Source organism: Piliocolobus tephrosceles, chromosome 3 (assembly GCF_002776525.5).
Source record: "Piliocolobus tephrosceles isolate RC106 chromosome 3, ASM277652v3, whole genome shotgun sequence".
Classification (NCBI taxonomy): domain Eukaryota; kingdom Metazoa; phylum Chordata; class Mammalia; order Primates; family Cercopithecidae; genus Piliocolobus; species Piliocolobus tephrosceles.
In genome coordinates this window covers 43,281,853-43,297,675 of record NC_045436.1, presented here as the reverse complement: position 1 = coordinate 43,297,675, position 15,823 = coordinate 43,281,853, and the positions used below count along the sequence as shown (strand labels likewise).

The window sequence follows — 15,823 nt, the reverse complement described above, 5'->3', positions numbered from 1 at the left end:
AGGGACCCTTTGTCCAGAAGCCTGAGGGGAATCTCCAGCTACTCCTCCTCACCCAGGGGTGGGGGATTGTGAGGGGGGCTGTTCACATCTGTCTGCATCTGCCAGAGGACTGGACTGAAGCTATTGTCAAACAAAGAGGCTTGGCGAGAAAAAAGGAACGCCTCCTGTAGGCACACAGTTGATCCATTTTCCATCTTGCTGCTTAAAAAATAAAATGTTTATTTTCCTTTTACTAGGTCTGTAGGTGTGCAGATGCACAAGTGTGAATAGGGGCTTGGGCATAGGTATGTTGAGGTCCTAGGAAGCAGGTTTCAAATTTTGGGTCATTTGCCTCCACCCCTTGGGTTTATTGCCAACTTTCCAATTGTTTAGATAGCTCGTGCTAACGGAGGGGCTGGAGTCTTTTTTCCTTGGAGAGAGGCTTCCACACTCACTGGAGCACTTTGCAGCAATGCCTCTGGGCAAAACCGAAATGGGTTTTATTGATATCATCGCAACGATGTTGGTATTCTGGACACTCCTGAAAGGAGAGGCTGCAAGATTGCAAGTCCTGGTTGATGAAGGAACAATTGCTTTTTCCCTCTAATGCAACAAAATCACTGTTCATTTTTCACTTTGAGTGGGAAATGGAGAAGTATAACTCTATGACTTGACTTTTAAAAAATGTATGTGTTTTCTAGGAGGAAGGAAATCCAGGTAAATAAACTCTTGAATTGCTCTACGACCACATATTAATTTACTTCAACTTGATAATTTGAAAACACAGCCTTCCTTTTTTTCTTGTCTGGAATTAGGGATATCACTGAGAAATATTAGAGAGATAAAAAGTTATGTTAAACATTTTTAAAAATGATATATGAATTTCAGTTACCAGGAAAATATTCTCATGGGAGTTTTCTTGCTTAACATAGTTTTGGTCAATAAATTCCATATCAAACAAAGTTTGTCCAGTCATGTCAACAGTGTCCCTCTCTATTTCATGAATTTATTATGGTACCTTATTTACCATATGAAGTGGTGACAAGTGTTTAGCATTTTGGAGATCAGTTGTCAGTTACTATTAAAATCAAGATTAATTCATATTAACGATATGCATTTCTCAATACTCCCAGGTGACAACATACATTAAAACAACTATTGCAAGTAATTAAGCTCAACGAAGGAGGAGGGGACAGAGAGAGGTTCAAAATACCCCAAATATTTGATTTTCAATTCAAGTTCAGCAGACTGTTGCCACAATAATGCTCTGGAAACTCCTCAGGGTTGCTTTTTACTTTACATCTAATTAGGTACCTAATGAAAGAGAAGAATTTTTTCCCCATGTGGTTTTTCTCCTTGATTTTCTTGTGCCTTTTTTAAACACATAAACACACTATTTAGGAGTAGCCATACCCAAAAGTTTCTCATGTGATTCACTTGCTGTAATAATCTGGGGAAATTAGAAAGAAGAGGACGTTTGTCTTCCGGTTATTTTCGATCTTCACTCTCACTTTGGTCCTTTGGCCTTTATCGAGTATCTAGAGAAAACACACCCAAAATATTTTTATGGATTTTTTATTGGGCTTTAAAGATGCTCAACAGTTAATACTAATTAGACCATCCAAAGCCTTTTGAAGATTAAGCAAATTGGACAATCCTTGTTAATTAGAACATAATTTGAAGTTTGAAATTATATCACTGATGAAGTAGTCTAATTAGTATGACGATATGTTAATGGACCAGTGAGACATAGTGTCGGTAGAGTTTGGCATGAACCTCTTCACGGCTTGCAGGAAATCCTCCCTCCTATACCGACATTAATAAAAGATTTCTATAGACTTCAGCCTTTCCACGATGACATACAATTTATAGTACACACAATGCATTAGCTCATAGTACTGCTCAATTTTTTCACTATTATGAAAACTAATAAATTCGTCAAGCTGAATTAAGCATACAAATCAGATGAGGCATAGCAGATTACACAGTGAAGCGCGGTGTCTCCCGAGCCTAAATGAAATTTCAATCTAATAATTCCTTCCTGGCCCAGTCATAATTTGTTTAGAGATGTTGTTCTACTTCTTTCAAAGCGCTATTCGCACTATAATTAAATGATACTCAAGCTTTTAACTTTGATTTATTTCATTTCTTGAAGCTTGAGACAGTGAGAGCTGTACAATGTCATTTTTTTTGTTTCCTTGAAAATTACTCTGGCTGTTGTTGAGGCAGAAATTAAACACCTAAGCACTTACTTGAACTGTCCGGCACAAGCCACATTCATTCACTTCAACAATCTCCTCTCCCTGCCCCATGTCCAGGTTTATCTGAGCTCACACCCGGGAACACTGCTGCTAGGAATCCCCTTCGGCTACTATTTATTATTTTCCCCCACACAGGGGAAGAGAAAGGCAAGACCGGGAGGATCCAGGGAAAGCGGAAGGGAATTAAGGACCATGGACAGAGCCCGTCGCAAGGACAGAGCCCGTCGCGCGCTCGTTGCTGCCGCCTTCCCCAGCACTCTGGCGACTCCTGAGGACAGTGGTCCCATCTTGAGCCCGCTATTCTGCCCGGTTGAGGTCAAGAGGCAGGGACCGCCTCTCCACCGCCACTTCCGGGAGCTGACCACCCGCGGGTTCCCCTTTTCCACTCTCCTTCCCACTCTGTTTTTGTCCCAGGGCTCGCCAGTGCCTCTCAGGCCTGCCGCCTGCTCTCGCACCTGCTCGCCTTCCCCAGGCGCCCAGTGCCTGCACCTGCTCCCGGTCAACCCCAGTCCGGATTGGGCCACCCGCGGGTTCCTGCGTTGGGGTCGGGGGGCCTTCTCACCCTCGCCTGCACCCTGCTCCTTCCGCTCTCTAGGGAGGTAACAGAAGCCCCCAACACCGCAGGAAGTAGAGAGAACAGGGGATCCAGAGGAGAGGGAGGAAGCAGTGTGTGTGTGTGTGTCAGAGAGAGAGAGAGGTTATCTCCTTTTGCAACTGGAACTAAGACTGTGTGTCTCTAGGAAAAGTGGTCTGCACTTGGACTGGGACAGAAGTGGGAGTGAAGTGTCAGCTAAAAATAGGCTCCGCACGGAGAGGCTGTGGAAATGAAGATAAGTGGGGCTTGTGCCAGCCCCCGAGAGTGTTTGTGTGTGTGAGTGTGTGTGTGTTTGTGTTGTGGGGTGTATTCAGCAGCACATGCGCTGTGTAATTTCTGACCTTCCCTCTCCCTCTGTCAGTTGCCCCTTCTTCCTTTGATTGTGGCTAATGAAGAATAATAAATCCAGGGGCAGGGTTTGCCAGTGGATCCTTCCAAGACTCAACTCACACTGTACTGGATACAGGGAGGAGGAGGAGGAGAAAAGGGGGGCAAGAGGAGCGTGGTGTGCCTGTGTGTATGTGTGTGTGTGTGTGTGTGTTGTGTGTGTGGGGGGGGTGACACGGGGGGGGGAGGAGTCGCATGCGCACAGAAGACCCGAGCCTGCTCCGCGGCTGTCCAATCCGCTGAGAGCTGCGAGAAATCGAGTGAGAGAAAGCCCTGCAGCCCCTCCGACCCCATGTCTCTTTGGCACCAGGCACCCGCCGGGCCGTGGGGGGCTCGTAACAGAGCGCCAACCTCCGCTTGTATTGGGGGGGGAGCTCAGAGCGGCGCGCACGACCAGGGTTGGCCGCAGCTTCTGTGTTCTCAGCGGTGGCCAGGAACCTGGGATCAGGGTCACCTGAGCAGACGGGGTGGGGAGGGCCGAGTGGGGTTGGAAGCCTGGAACTTAGTGGTAAGCAGGAGGCGTGGGAGGAGGCAGCCAGGTAAGAGGCACTCCCAGTAGTCCAGGGAAAACCCTACCCAACGCTGGCTTGGGCCGCAACTTTATTTGGGAGTTTCTTTTTCCGGTGAGACAGAGACCCGGCAGAAGCAGCGGGAGGGGCTGGAGGCTGGTCCTTAGGTAGGCACTGCCTGGCGACTGGAGCGCGGACCTGGCCACTTGGGTGGGGTCGAGTGGGGGCGCGATTGTGAGTAGCAGTCGCTGGACGCTGCGAAGGGGCGGCGGCAACCGAGCGCCGGCGGGGGCAGAGAAGGGGCGGCGGAGGGCGCGGTGGGCGAGCGCGAGGCGAGTGCGGGGAGAGCAGAAAGGACTCAAGCCTGAGGGGAGTAGAGAGGGAGAAGGGGCAACGCGAGAAACCTAGCAGGAGCCGGCGTTTCCTGGCAAGGGAGGGTGGAGGCGCGCGGGAGAGTGGGAGGGCGGGGGGCGCGGGGGTTGGCGCGGCGAGAGAGTATAACTCGCCGGCCGCGAGGAGCCGGGGCAGTTTCGGGCGCCGAGGTCTGCAGCCGGCAGCAAGCGGAGTCAGGCATTGGTTCAGACTGACAGCAGAGGCGGCCAAGGAGTGCGTAGCCGAGACCAGGGGTGCGGAGCCCGGAGGCGGCGGAGGGTGAGCGCAACTTCGCACGGCCCTTCCCAGCTCCAGCCCCGGCCCAGCACTTCTCGGAGGGTCCCGGCAGCCGGGACCAGGGAGTGCCTCTACCGACCAGCGCCCCGGCGGGCGGGAAGATGATGATGATGTCCCTGAACAGCAAGCAGGCGTTTAGCATGCCGCACGGCGGCAGCCTGCACGTGGAGCCCAAGTACTCGGCACTGCACAGCACCTCGCCGGGCTCCACGGCTCCCACTGCGCCCTCGGCCAGCTCCCCTAGCAGCTCGAGCAACGCTGGTGGCGGTGGAGGCGGCGGCGGCGGCGGCGGCGGAGGCCGGAGCAGCAGCTCCAGCAGCAGTGGCAGCAGCGGTAGCGGCGGCGGGGGCTCGGAGGCTATGCGAAGAGCCTGTCTTCCAACCCCACCGGTGCGTATTTCTGCATAATCACCGCTTAAAGGCACATTTTGACAGCCCCCTTTATCTGCTTGATGTTTTTTTCATGTCTGCACAGCAAATCACCCCACACCTCCAACCAATTTTCCCCCCTCTCTCTCTTAAGTATTCAGTGGGTCTTGCCTTTCATATTAATTTTTATGACCTGGGATGTTGCCTGTGCGCGTGTTTTGTTGTGTTGTGTTTCGTTGTGTCTACAGGCTCACTTTCCTCCTCCTCCTGCACTCCCGGCTTCTTTCGGTGGCTTCTCTCTTTTTCTCTTCGCTTCCTGGTTTCAGGATTATTGTTATTATTATTATTATTTTAACGATCTGGGAATGTTGTAGGCGCGGTGGCGGTGTCGAGCCCTGGGCCTGGGCTTCCGGAGAGAGAGCGTACAATTCCCTGCTGAGCGTAATGTGTGCCTTCTACTTGCAATTGCAGAGCAATATATTCGGTGGGCTGGATGAGAGTCTGCTGGCCCGCGCCGAGGCTCTGGCAGCCGTGGACATCGTCTCCCAGAGCAAGAGCCACCACCACCATCCGCCCCACCACAGCCCCTTCAAACCGGACGCCACCTACCACACTATGAACACCATCCCGTGCACGTCGGCCGCCTCTTCTTCGTCGGTGCCCATCTCGCACCCTTCCGCGCTGGCAGGCACGCACCACCACCACCACCATCACCACCACCACCACCACCAACCGCACCAGGCGCTGGAGGGCGAGCTGCTGGAGCACCTGAGTCCCGGGCTGGCCCTGGGTGCCATGGCAGGCCCGGACGGCGCTGTGGTGTCCACGCCGGCTCACGCGCCGCACATGGCCACCATGAACCCCATGCACCAAGCAGCGCTCAGCATGGCCCACGCGCACGGGCTGCCGTCGCACATGGGCTGCATGAGCGACGTGGACGCCGACCCGCGGGACCTGGAGGCATTCGCCGAGCGCTTCAAGCAGCGACGCATCAAGCTGGGGGTGACCCAGGCAGATGTGGGCTCCGCACTGGCCAACCTCAAGATCCCCGGCGTGGGCTCGCTTAGCCAGAGCACCATCTGCAGGTTCGAGTCCCTCACACTGTCGCACAATAACATGATCGCGCTCAAACCCATCCTGCAGGCATGGCTCGAGGAGGCCGAAAAGTCCCACCGCGAGAAGCTCACCAAGCCTGAGCTCTTCAATGGCGCGGAGAAGAAGCGCAAGCGCACGTCCATCGCTGCGCCAGAGAAGCGCTCGCTCGAAGCCTACTTTGCCATTCAGCCTCGGCCCTCCTCTGAAAAGATCGCCGCCATCGCGGAGAAGCTGGACCTGAAGAAAAACGTGGTGCGCGTCTGGTTCTGCAACCAGAGGCAGAAACAGAAAAGAATGAAATATTCCGCCGGCATTTAGAAGACTCTTGGCCTCTCCAGAGACGCCCCTCTCTTCGTCGCCCCTTTTCTCACCTTCTCTCTCCTGCCTCTTTTCACTTTTGGCGACCAGGAACAATTCCAGTAAATGTGAATCTCGACAAATCGAGTAAATGTGAATCTCGACAAATCGAGGACTGAAGAGGGAGCGAGCAAGCGAACAACTGAGCCCAAGCCGGTGAGAATGTGAGACAGTTTCTCAAAGGAAAGAATAACAAAAGATGGCATTTGTCTGTTGTAGCAAAGTTGTCCCTTTGAACCCCACCTCGGATCCTTCAGAGGAAATGTGGAGATGGCTGTTTGCAGGAAGGCAGACGAGACAGCCTTTAAAAAGTCCACAAGAATGATCAAGTAAGATTTGTTTTTATTCTTACAGAAATCACCCCTGTTCAAGTTTAAAAGTACACTTTGCAACTATTTTTCAGAAATAGAAATTGATTCAGGACTAAAACTTTAAACTAGAGTTGATGCTTAATGTGATAGAGACATCTCTAAAGTATTTTGAATTTTAAAAAAAGATGGCAGATTTTCTGCATTTACACTGTATATTATATATATATTTTTATTGTGGTTCTTACCCCCTTTTTCCTTCTCTGAAGTGTTAATGCTGAAGAAAAGAGTTGCGCCTGCTGTGTCCACTGCTCTTGAAAGCTATTATTGGTTATTGCAGAACAACCCTCTCTGTAAATTATTAATTTATCTCTCTAGCAACTTAATTTTGTGCACATTCTAATTAATTAAACTTCTTTCATCTAAAAAAAAGTGGGGGAAATGTATAGCTAGTAACATTCAAAAAATTTTGTTTGATGAGTTTACCGAATTTTTACAGCTTTCCTCCTATACTGTGTTCCTTTTGACCCATTTGTATATTCTCACTTGAATGAAGATTGTTTTTTTCTTTGTTTTTACTGGTAGTGTTCTGATTTGTGAGTAGACACTCAGTAATGGATGTCTTAATCGTGTAGACCTGATTCACTGTCTGAAGTATTGTTTACTTCGTTACATATTTAATGGGGATTCCCACATTGTCCCCATGACACATGAGCGCTCTCACCCTTACACACACACACACACACACACTCACACACCTCTAACAGAAGGGAAGAAGCAGTTGGAAGCATGACAGATGCACCATTTTCTAGCTTTAGGTGCATTTGCCACTGTGTTTGCCCTTCAGATTTTAAGATTTCACCAAGGTATTTCAGTCTTCCAGTTTTCAATTGCTTTGTTGACTACATGTTAACATTTATAGGAATCCTTCAGTTTTTCCTTTTGGAGGTTTGTTTGTAGAAAAACTAATTTGAACTGTAAGAAAGACAGTGCACTGCTTGTAAATTCACATTGTTTGGAAAAATTCTTTTGGAACAAAAAATGAGGTACTTGATAACTGGTACCTTATCTACTGTAAATATTTCATTAAAAATGATGCACACATAGATATATTCTTACAAATTTTGCTGTATTGCTGTTCCATTTGAGGCTCTCCAAAGTCTTGAGTTCTGTATATGGCCTGGTTTCTTGTTTTTATTAATAGATGGTTTATTTACTATGGTAATGTATTAATTTATTTTTGGTGTTGTTCGATTGTCTTTCATTGAAGAGATAATTTTAATGTTTTACTGGGAACGTATGCTGCTTTTTCATTAAAATATGTTATTAAAATTAAATGGCTTTTAAAATGTGATGTTGTTTTAATCATTTATGTGGGAAGTGTTTTGGTGGGAGACTTTTTAAAAGGAGGAAGCACATTTTGATGATTTATTAGGGAGTGGTTGTTATGAAAGTATAGCTTGGACTTCGTAGGGACTGTTTCTCTGGTAAAGTATTAAAGAACAAGGTTTATAACAGCCTTTTAATAGTGAGAGCTCATCTCACAGTATACTTCACTTTTCTGCCCAGAAGAAATTACGATATTTGGCTCCAAATATCTCCCTTGGAGTTCTTCCTTCAGACTTGCAATAATTCTGCAAAAAGAATCTTTATAAGCAGAGATATTGGATGGAAACAATTTCATGCATTCCCTCCCATCTCTCAGGAGTAAAAGTAAGAAAGGAACTCAGCTTACTTTTAGCAGCTCTAGGAGACTGGGTGTGGCAAGAGCCAAGGCCTGGTTGGAGGAGTACAGCACCCTGGTTGAGGCCCAGAAACGAGCCCACCATAGCCTTCAGTTTGGTCACCACCACTGGAAAGCAACGAACCCAGACAGAGCAGGAAGCACCTGAGTTGCTGGCTTAGGAAGTAAAGTCTCTCTCTCTCTCTCCCCCCTCATTTCCCATGACCTTTAAGGAAACTCACATAGCAGAGTAGGGCTGAGGAAGAAATGCTGTGTAGTTAGAAGTAGTAAATTTTTGCCCTCTTCTGTGATTCACCCTGACACCAGAGTTGGTGGGAAGTATGTCTGACTCTGGTTTGGCACTGACACAAGAAAATTCATCATGCTTGATGCAGTCATTTCTTCTTCTGATCCTAGCTTAAACACATCTCTCCACTATTTTAATAATATTCAGACTCCCCACAACAGTTGGACAACATACTTAATATCAGGTTTTCAAAGATATTTTTTCCCTCAGTAAGTGTCTGGTTTAGATATTTGTGTTATTAATATCTCATACTATTAATTAATATAAGAATATCATGCTAATCTATAGCTCAAATGAGAGGAAGAACTAGATCATTCTCCAGGAGTAATTCTATTAACCTGAGCTGTGACTCCTCTGATTTGGAACTATCTTGAAATGTTTCTTATTTTGGAGACAAGATTAGGAAATACCCCATGAGTCAATGAAAGTTGTTACAGTGACTCAAGTTGGGATTAAATATTGTTGGAAATATCATAATTTCTGGATGTAACAAAAAGTGTTGTGAAAGTTAGATGGAGAATGGATGGAAGAACCCCTTTTTATTACTGAAATAAGAAAGACACCTGAAGAAACAAAATCTGAGTGTCCATTAGAAATAATGAGATATTGCATAGGTGCCTAAGAAAACATTAAAACTTGTAGGAATTTAAAAGAAAAAATTGTGAGTTCAAGTATAGTAATATTGATGGTTTAATTCTATCTCTGTCTTGAAGGCTGAAAGTTTCTTCTTCTGTTTCCCTTCGTATTCTTAGATTCGGTTTTCCTGAAAGTCTTTTCAAACAGTCAGCATATGCTGAGTTAAACTCCGCTCGGTACAATGCTGAGTACTAATTTCAGTACCATGGATAGTAACTATAGCACTCAGCCCTACTCCAACTCACCTTTGACCAAAAAGTGTTTAGCTAGCTAGACAACCTTCTGCTTTCTTTCTTTCTCCAGAGTGGAGAAAATGAATAAAATGACTTGAATATGCGACAGATTCAGCTTGCTTATCTAGGATAAAAATGATATTCAATAAATAACACTGTTCCCTTCTCATATGTGGATTTTTAGTGAAAGGGAGTTAGCTGGCAGGAAATAAGACAGATGTGCTAGTGTCTTATTTCTACAAATATAGCATCTATAAATGAAGACGAAAACACTGTAAAAGTAGTAGAAATTGAGAAACATATTGGACAGAAATAAAAAGGAGTTTTAAAAGTACTTTTGAAGTATATGACAGCTTGCATATGGGCATACATGCCTAAGATTTTTGCGAGAAAAGTGACATAACAACAACTATCCATATATACTTCCATAGTTGAGAGTAAAGGCCTATGTTTTCTCCTCATTCACCAGGTGTTCTTTGTCTCTCGTGTTCCTGGACTTCCAAAGATACATCACATTTTGTTAATCTTCTCTGTGTTAGGGTAAGATAAAACTTTCTTGTCTGCAAAATGGAAATATTTTCATTCTTAGAGCATGCTTAAATGTGTGTTGTACGGGAAAAGCTGAAAAGAAATATATTCTGAAAGTTTTTACTAATGAGAGTTGCAGAGATACAGAGACAATACCAAACCAAAGAGATTTGGAGAGAAGAGGTTGGTCTTAAAGAAAAAATTAAAGCTAAGAATAGGCTGAACCATGTATAAATTGTTGAGAAATATCCATTTGGTGTTGACTTTCAAAATACTCAAATGGATAAGTAGCAGAATGTGTCTGAAAATTCTTGTCATATCAATCAAATCCACTGGCATTCATGACTTATTTCCTAATTTTCCCCAAGGTCCACAATTGCTATTTTGTTGGAAAGAGATATATTATGAATTGACTTAGTAGCACATCTAGACATCTTGAATACTACGTTTCAGTATTATGTAGTTTATTTTTTTAGACTTCCCTAAAAGCAAATGATCCAATCTTTTTGTTCAATGTGGTCATCTAAATCCAAACTGAAATGGAACAGAGATGATCATGTAAGCCCTGGTTGATATCTAAGCACCCTTCATAGCAAAACATTGTAACACCATCCAGAAAGAAGTAAGTTTCTTTCAGACATCTGACATTACATCAGTTGATCGGCTTTTTATCAGATTATGTTTCATCAACACATAGCTTGGGGAAAAATAATGTAAGTATGAAAAAGCAAATGAAGTAGTTAGGATTTACATACAATGTAATACTCTTCTCTTTTCCATAAAATTGATTTTTAAAAATAAGTGATAGTATGTAACTACACCTTTCAATATCAAGGAGAGATCCTGTTACTTCTCTTTGTGAAGAGAACTGAAACTTTTTCAAGATAATTGAAATTTGAGGGATAAAAATGTTTTATCTCAAACTTCAAATATATCAATTTATTTTGACCTATCTATTCAAGAAGCTCTTGAGAGATAGTGAAAAACGCATAGAAAAATTCTCTTGATTTTAAAAATAATATTATTCAGAGAATGAAGCTCAAATTTTTCTAGGTAGGCAATGACAGTAAGTTTAGAAATTTGTTTTTGGAATTGTTTCGCAAAAACCCTTTAAATCTTTAGGTAAATAATTCATATTAGAACTCAAAACTTCACTTTACTTTTCAGTTGGTCTTGGAGCGGGTTGCTGCAACAGAAGGGGAAAAAAGTTGGATTGGTATCCTGTAGGACAGAAAGGAAGATAAAGGTTTTCAGATAGTTATGATGTTCCTGAAGTCCACATTTGTCAGGAGACAGATTGATGGCAATGAGAAAAAAAATCACTAAATTTCCCCTGCCTTGCCCCTTTAAAGGAGTCATTTCCAGTACTGAAAGTCTATTATGAGTGAATTAATAAATTACACAGCAAATTATTAAATCCAGATAATTACAAGGAATAAGTAAGTAATCATTAGTTATCTCAGCTAATTACTGTGGGTCAGAGCCAGCCGGCATGTGAAATCCTCCGCGGGAATTGAAATTAACTTTGCACAGTGAGTCTCTCTGCTTGACATCCCCAGTCTGTAGGCACATGGCAGCTCCCCTGTGAGCCAGTCTTTCTATTTAACTTGGAGAGAATAGAAATAAAATTAAGTGGCGATGTGATAATAGGAAGCTGCTCAGAAAGCAAACTATGGGTTTTATTCTGTACTTTCAACGCCTGGAGATGAAAAGCTTTATTTACACCATTTCAAAAAAAATTTAAAGCACCCTTGTTGAAATGGGCTCCCCGAACACACAAGCACACATATCTACAGTCGACTGGTGTGACAGTCAGATTAGCAGCACACGAAGAAGGCTGAAGAAGAACAAACGTTTTGAGCCCCCTCTCTCTGTCTCTCTCCCCCCCCCCCCCCCCTCCCCCCTCTCTTCCTCCCTCTTCTCTCTCTCTCTCTCTCTCTCTCTCTCTCTCTGATGTGGGGAAGGGGGAAGGCAGCAGTCAGAAATAAAAAACAAAATTGCTCTTTGCTTTCATTCCACGCAGTGGAAAGGCTGTGGAAAAGTGCAGCCTGGCCTAATAATCTGTTTGTTTTGTTTTTGTTTGGGTAACAATATGCTTTCATCTTGCCACAGGAAGAACCAGCTTAGTGCAAACGTTGTCTCTCGTTGATCTTTTGCCAGATGCTTCGAGAACTGGTGTCACTTGTTTTCTTCTCATATAACATCACTTTCTGAAGCCAGCCTCCCCTATCCTCTCTCCCTCCACTCCCACCAACCCCTGAGGCCTTCTCAAAGGGCAGAGAAGAGGGCGAAGCCTGGTGCCCGTTGGAAAGTGGAAAATACATCAGTGTGATAATGTAATTGTGTGTATCACAGGGCTGGGAAAGCCTGGACATACCAAGAAAAAAAAAAATCTGCTGTTAATGTATTAAAATTAGGGGGGGTAGAATCTAAGAGCTTTTTTTTTTTTTTTTTTTTATCAATTGCAATTAGATGGACAGTCTTTCCGCTCATTCCCTGCTCTAGTCTGGGATGATAATAAAAATTTAATGAAGCCTGGGACGAGCAGAGAGCTCTGTCTAGGGACCGTGGAATAGAATATTTTAACTGTACATTTATACCAACTGTCTGGCTTCAAAGACGTGACTGCTTTTAATCTCGAATTAGAAAACCACAGACTTGAAATTAAATATTAGATACCCCCAGATCCCCTTCCTTTCTGAAATATTGTCACGACTGTTTTCCTCCATTGCCCCGTAACACACATATCTTAGGTCTCCAATTACATTTCCGTGAATAATAGATGGCTTTGATGGGGTGCAGTATTCTGGTGCTTTTTTGTTTTTGTGTGTGTGTGTGTTTTAATAGAGTTAATGCAATATTAATTGGCTGTAGATGTTATAAGAATGCACAACCCTATTTTCAGGAACAAATCGATGAGATAGGGATGCGAGAGAGGGAAGACAAGGCTTTTCCCAGTGTAGGTCACTTCTTTGCGGAGAGTCCTTCTCAGAGCTTTGGGTAAGTGAAGAGGCGCCTTAAGTTCCGCAGTCACAGCTGCTCAGGCTCCGCAGCCTGGAGGCGGGAAAGGGAACAGTGAGACTGAGAAGCAGGACGCGGGGACAGGCGATCGCCCAGAAGCTTTCCTTGCTTTTGGAGGCTAATGCTACGCGTCCGCCTGCGGGGCTCAGGCGGCAACAAGGAATCAAGATCCTCGCCCCCACCCTCCGACTCACCACCTAATGCTTTGCACAAGCTGGCCTTGGGTTCCCTGCCAGTCCCGTCTCCCCTCTCTTCCCCTCCGGTTCCTGGTGCGCACTGGTGACAGGCGGTTTGGGAGAGGGTGAGGGGTAGAGTCCAAAGGGCTGGGGGTGCGTGGGGTCAGAGCAGAACCTCCCTCCCTCGCTGGAGGAGCTCGCCCGGGCCCCAAGGGCCCCCCAGAGCTGGGGGAGCAGGCGCCTCGCCAGGCGCTCAGCCAGGAACCCGCAAGAAAGAGAGGCCCGGGCGCCTCGCCCCCTTGCATTTTACTAATCACGTCTATTTAAATTCTAGCGCGGTCCGCCGCGCTCTCACTGGGAAAGCTCTGGAGAACTCTACCCATCAATTATTCTGAAAAAATCCCTGACTACGTGAGGCTTCCAGCCAGCCGGAGGGAGGCGGCGGGAGGAGGTGGAGAACCCAGCCCCTACCCCTCTCCCCTCCTCCCCGCCCCTCCCAGCGCGACCTCTTGATATACACTCAACTTCAGGGTTCTGGGGCCCCAGGGAGCCTTGCGCGCATTCTCAGGGTTCGAGCTTTTGTGGATGAGGAAGGAAGGTGGTGGGAGAAGGTTGAGACGTGGCCTGTGCAGCGCATCCACTTCCAGAGCTGTTATCCCTTGTGCACCACCCCTTTCTCACTTTTTGTCAGGCCCCTAAAGCTGGCCTAATGGTTGGGGGCTGCTGGGCACGGAGTAGCTTCTACTCGGTCTTCCTCTGCTTCAAGGATAGGGCCTTCGGGGAGAGTCTAGCTCAGAAACTTTTTAGGAACCTCAGCTTAAAGTCCTGTAGCACGAACCCCATCCCCCATTCAGGCTCCAGGATGCCCGGAGGCCGAGCTGCAATCCAGGCGCGCAGCTGGAAGAACGCGTTCGCCCTAAAGTAGGGAGGCGAGTGAGCCTGGCTAGTAATTACTGCTCCCGCCACCCCCGCCCAGCGTCACCCGCCCCCACCCTGCGCTGGGTCTGCAGCCATTACTCCAGCTGTCACTCGGCGGAAAGCAAGCGCCCTCCCCCCATCCCCAGAATTGGCTGTAGCTAACAGAAACCAGTGTCCCCCTCGCCCTCCCATAGGGTCTGGATCCTGGCTCTTAAAAACTTGTCCTGATTTTTCATCAATACTGTACTTCCTCTTTCCTCGCTCCCCGAACTTTTGCATTTTCTGGATCCTGGGAGCATACTCAGAGTCTTATTTGTGTATATGGGTGAGGGTTTTTGCTTTTTATCTCTGGTGGTGGGGGGGCTTTCTGAATAATTGGAGGCAGCAAGAAAATGAGAACTGATATTTTTGAGAGAAGCCAACTGGCTTCTGAAATTGTTGTAAGATGCCAAGTCGTCCTGTTAAACTAATGGAGTTTGATTTTTTTTTTTTTTTAAAAAAAGTTACTGATGTGTTTGTAAGTGACTAAAAGGCTTAAACTAACACCCTCTGCACGATTCGTTCAGGGCAGTGTTTGTGTTCTTGGAAGGCCTGAATGACTCTGGGGTTGGCAAGGGACACCTGGAGATGCAGGGTTAATACACATAGGGCTGGACAGTCCTACTCTCCCTGTGGGCTACCTTGGCTTTGTTAAATGACTGCCTGCATTTCTGTGCCTTTTGGTTAAACTGAGTGAAGACTCACTGACTTCCAGAGGCAGAGTAGGTCACGGTTTGGGGAATTATTGGCCTAGCGTGTGACATGATCGAGGTGGAGAATCTTTTTGCAAAAACAGTCACATGATGCTCCAAATTCAACAGCAGTCCCAAGCCCGAAAAATATTAGGCTTCTGACCCTTGCCAAGAAGGGGCACCTTTTGTGCTCACTAGTTATAAACCTAGGAGCCCCTATTTCTTGCACTGGGGTGAGGGTGGAGTGTCTCTCCCTAGGTGGCAGCTGGCTCCTTGGTGTACCCAAGCAAGGTCTGGATTGTAAAGGTTCTTTAAGAACTGACCTGAAGCAAAGCATTTTACAACAGAGTGAAGGCACCTTTTGCAGCATAGCGGAGGGCCTGTGTATACCCCCTATCAGCCATGCTCCATGGACATGCAGATTCCAAGATTCTCAACTTCAACTCTGGCATTTTCCTCAAAACTTCTCACCTGCATCTCTCTCTCTCACACACACACACACACACACACACACACACACACACACACACACACCACAAAGCAACAAATGGGCACACTCCAAGCCAATCTCCTGCTATACCCCCTGCCAGCATGCTTTGTGAAACTTTTCAAACTCACTCAGAATGCCACTTTCTTAGTCTCACCAAGACACTTGCTTCTCCTGGGAAGGTGCTTGAGACTCCCCTTTCTGTGTATCTTTTTTCAAAGCACCTGATGGGGCTTTTACCTTTTGTTTGCTACAGGTGTCTTGCCTGTGGGTCCTCCCTTTACGCAGAGCCCAACACGGTGTCTTTTTGGCAGGAGCACTTCTGGCTCCAAAGGTGGAAGCCATCTGTGTTTCCCGGGGAAAACAGGGGACCTGGCCTGCAGCTGGGCTCAGCAGGGATGGGCAGGGATGAGGATCCAGAATTAAAGTGAGGATTTCTTTGGAAGCAGTGTTCAGTGCTTCAGTCTTTACCCTCTCCAGGGTTTCACGGTGGCTTGCAGAGAGGGTAGCCTCGCTAACTGGTTTTAAGTCCCAT

General features: G+C 46.2%; 1 protein-coding gene across 2 annotated transcripts; it reads left to right on the top strand.

The window, feature by feature from the left end:
* Positions 1-4,257: 4,257 nt before the first annotated feature.
* Positions 4,258-7,877, top strand: POU4F2 (POU class 4 homeobox 2). 2 transcript variants are annotated; one of them, XM_023226238.1, is made up of 3 exons: positions 4,508-4,594; positions 4,748-4,785; positions 5,230-6,181. In XM_023226238.1, exons 1-3 carry the CDS (start codon positions 4,508-4,510, stop codon positions 6,179-6,181), a joined length of 1,077 nt encoding a protein of 358 aa, XP_023082006.1. The 2 variants fall into 2 exon arrangements, with proteins under 2 accessions (XP_023082000.1, XP_023082006.1); XM_023226232.1 differs by having other exon boundaries at positions 4,258-4,789; positions 5,240-7,877.
* Positions 7,878-15,823: the final 7,946 nt, after the last annotated feature.

Bases quoted from the DNA above. Each gene is read 5' to 3' on its own strand.
- POU4F2 (XM_023226232.1), top strand. From the start codon at position 4,502: ATGATGATGATGTCCCTGAACAGCAAGCAGGCGTTTAGCATGCCGCAC. The intron at 4,790-5,239 runs GTGCGTATTTCT...TTGCAATTGCAG, and splicing joins CCTGTCTTCCAACCCCACCG to AGCAATATATTCGGTGGGCT.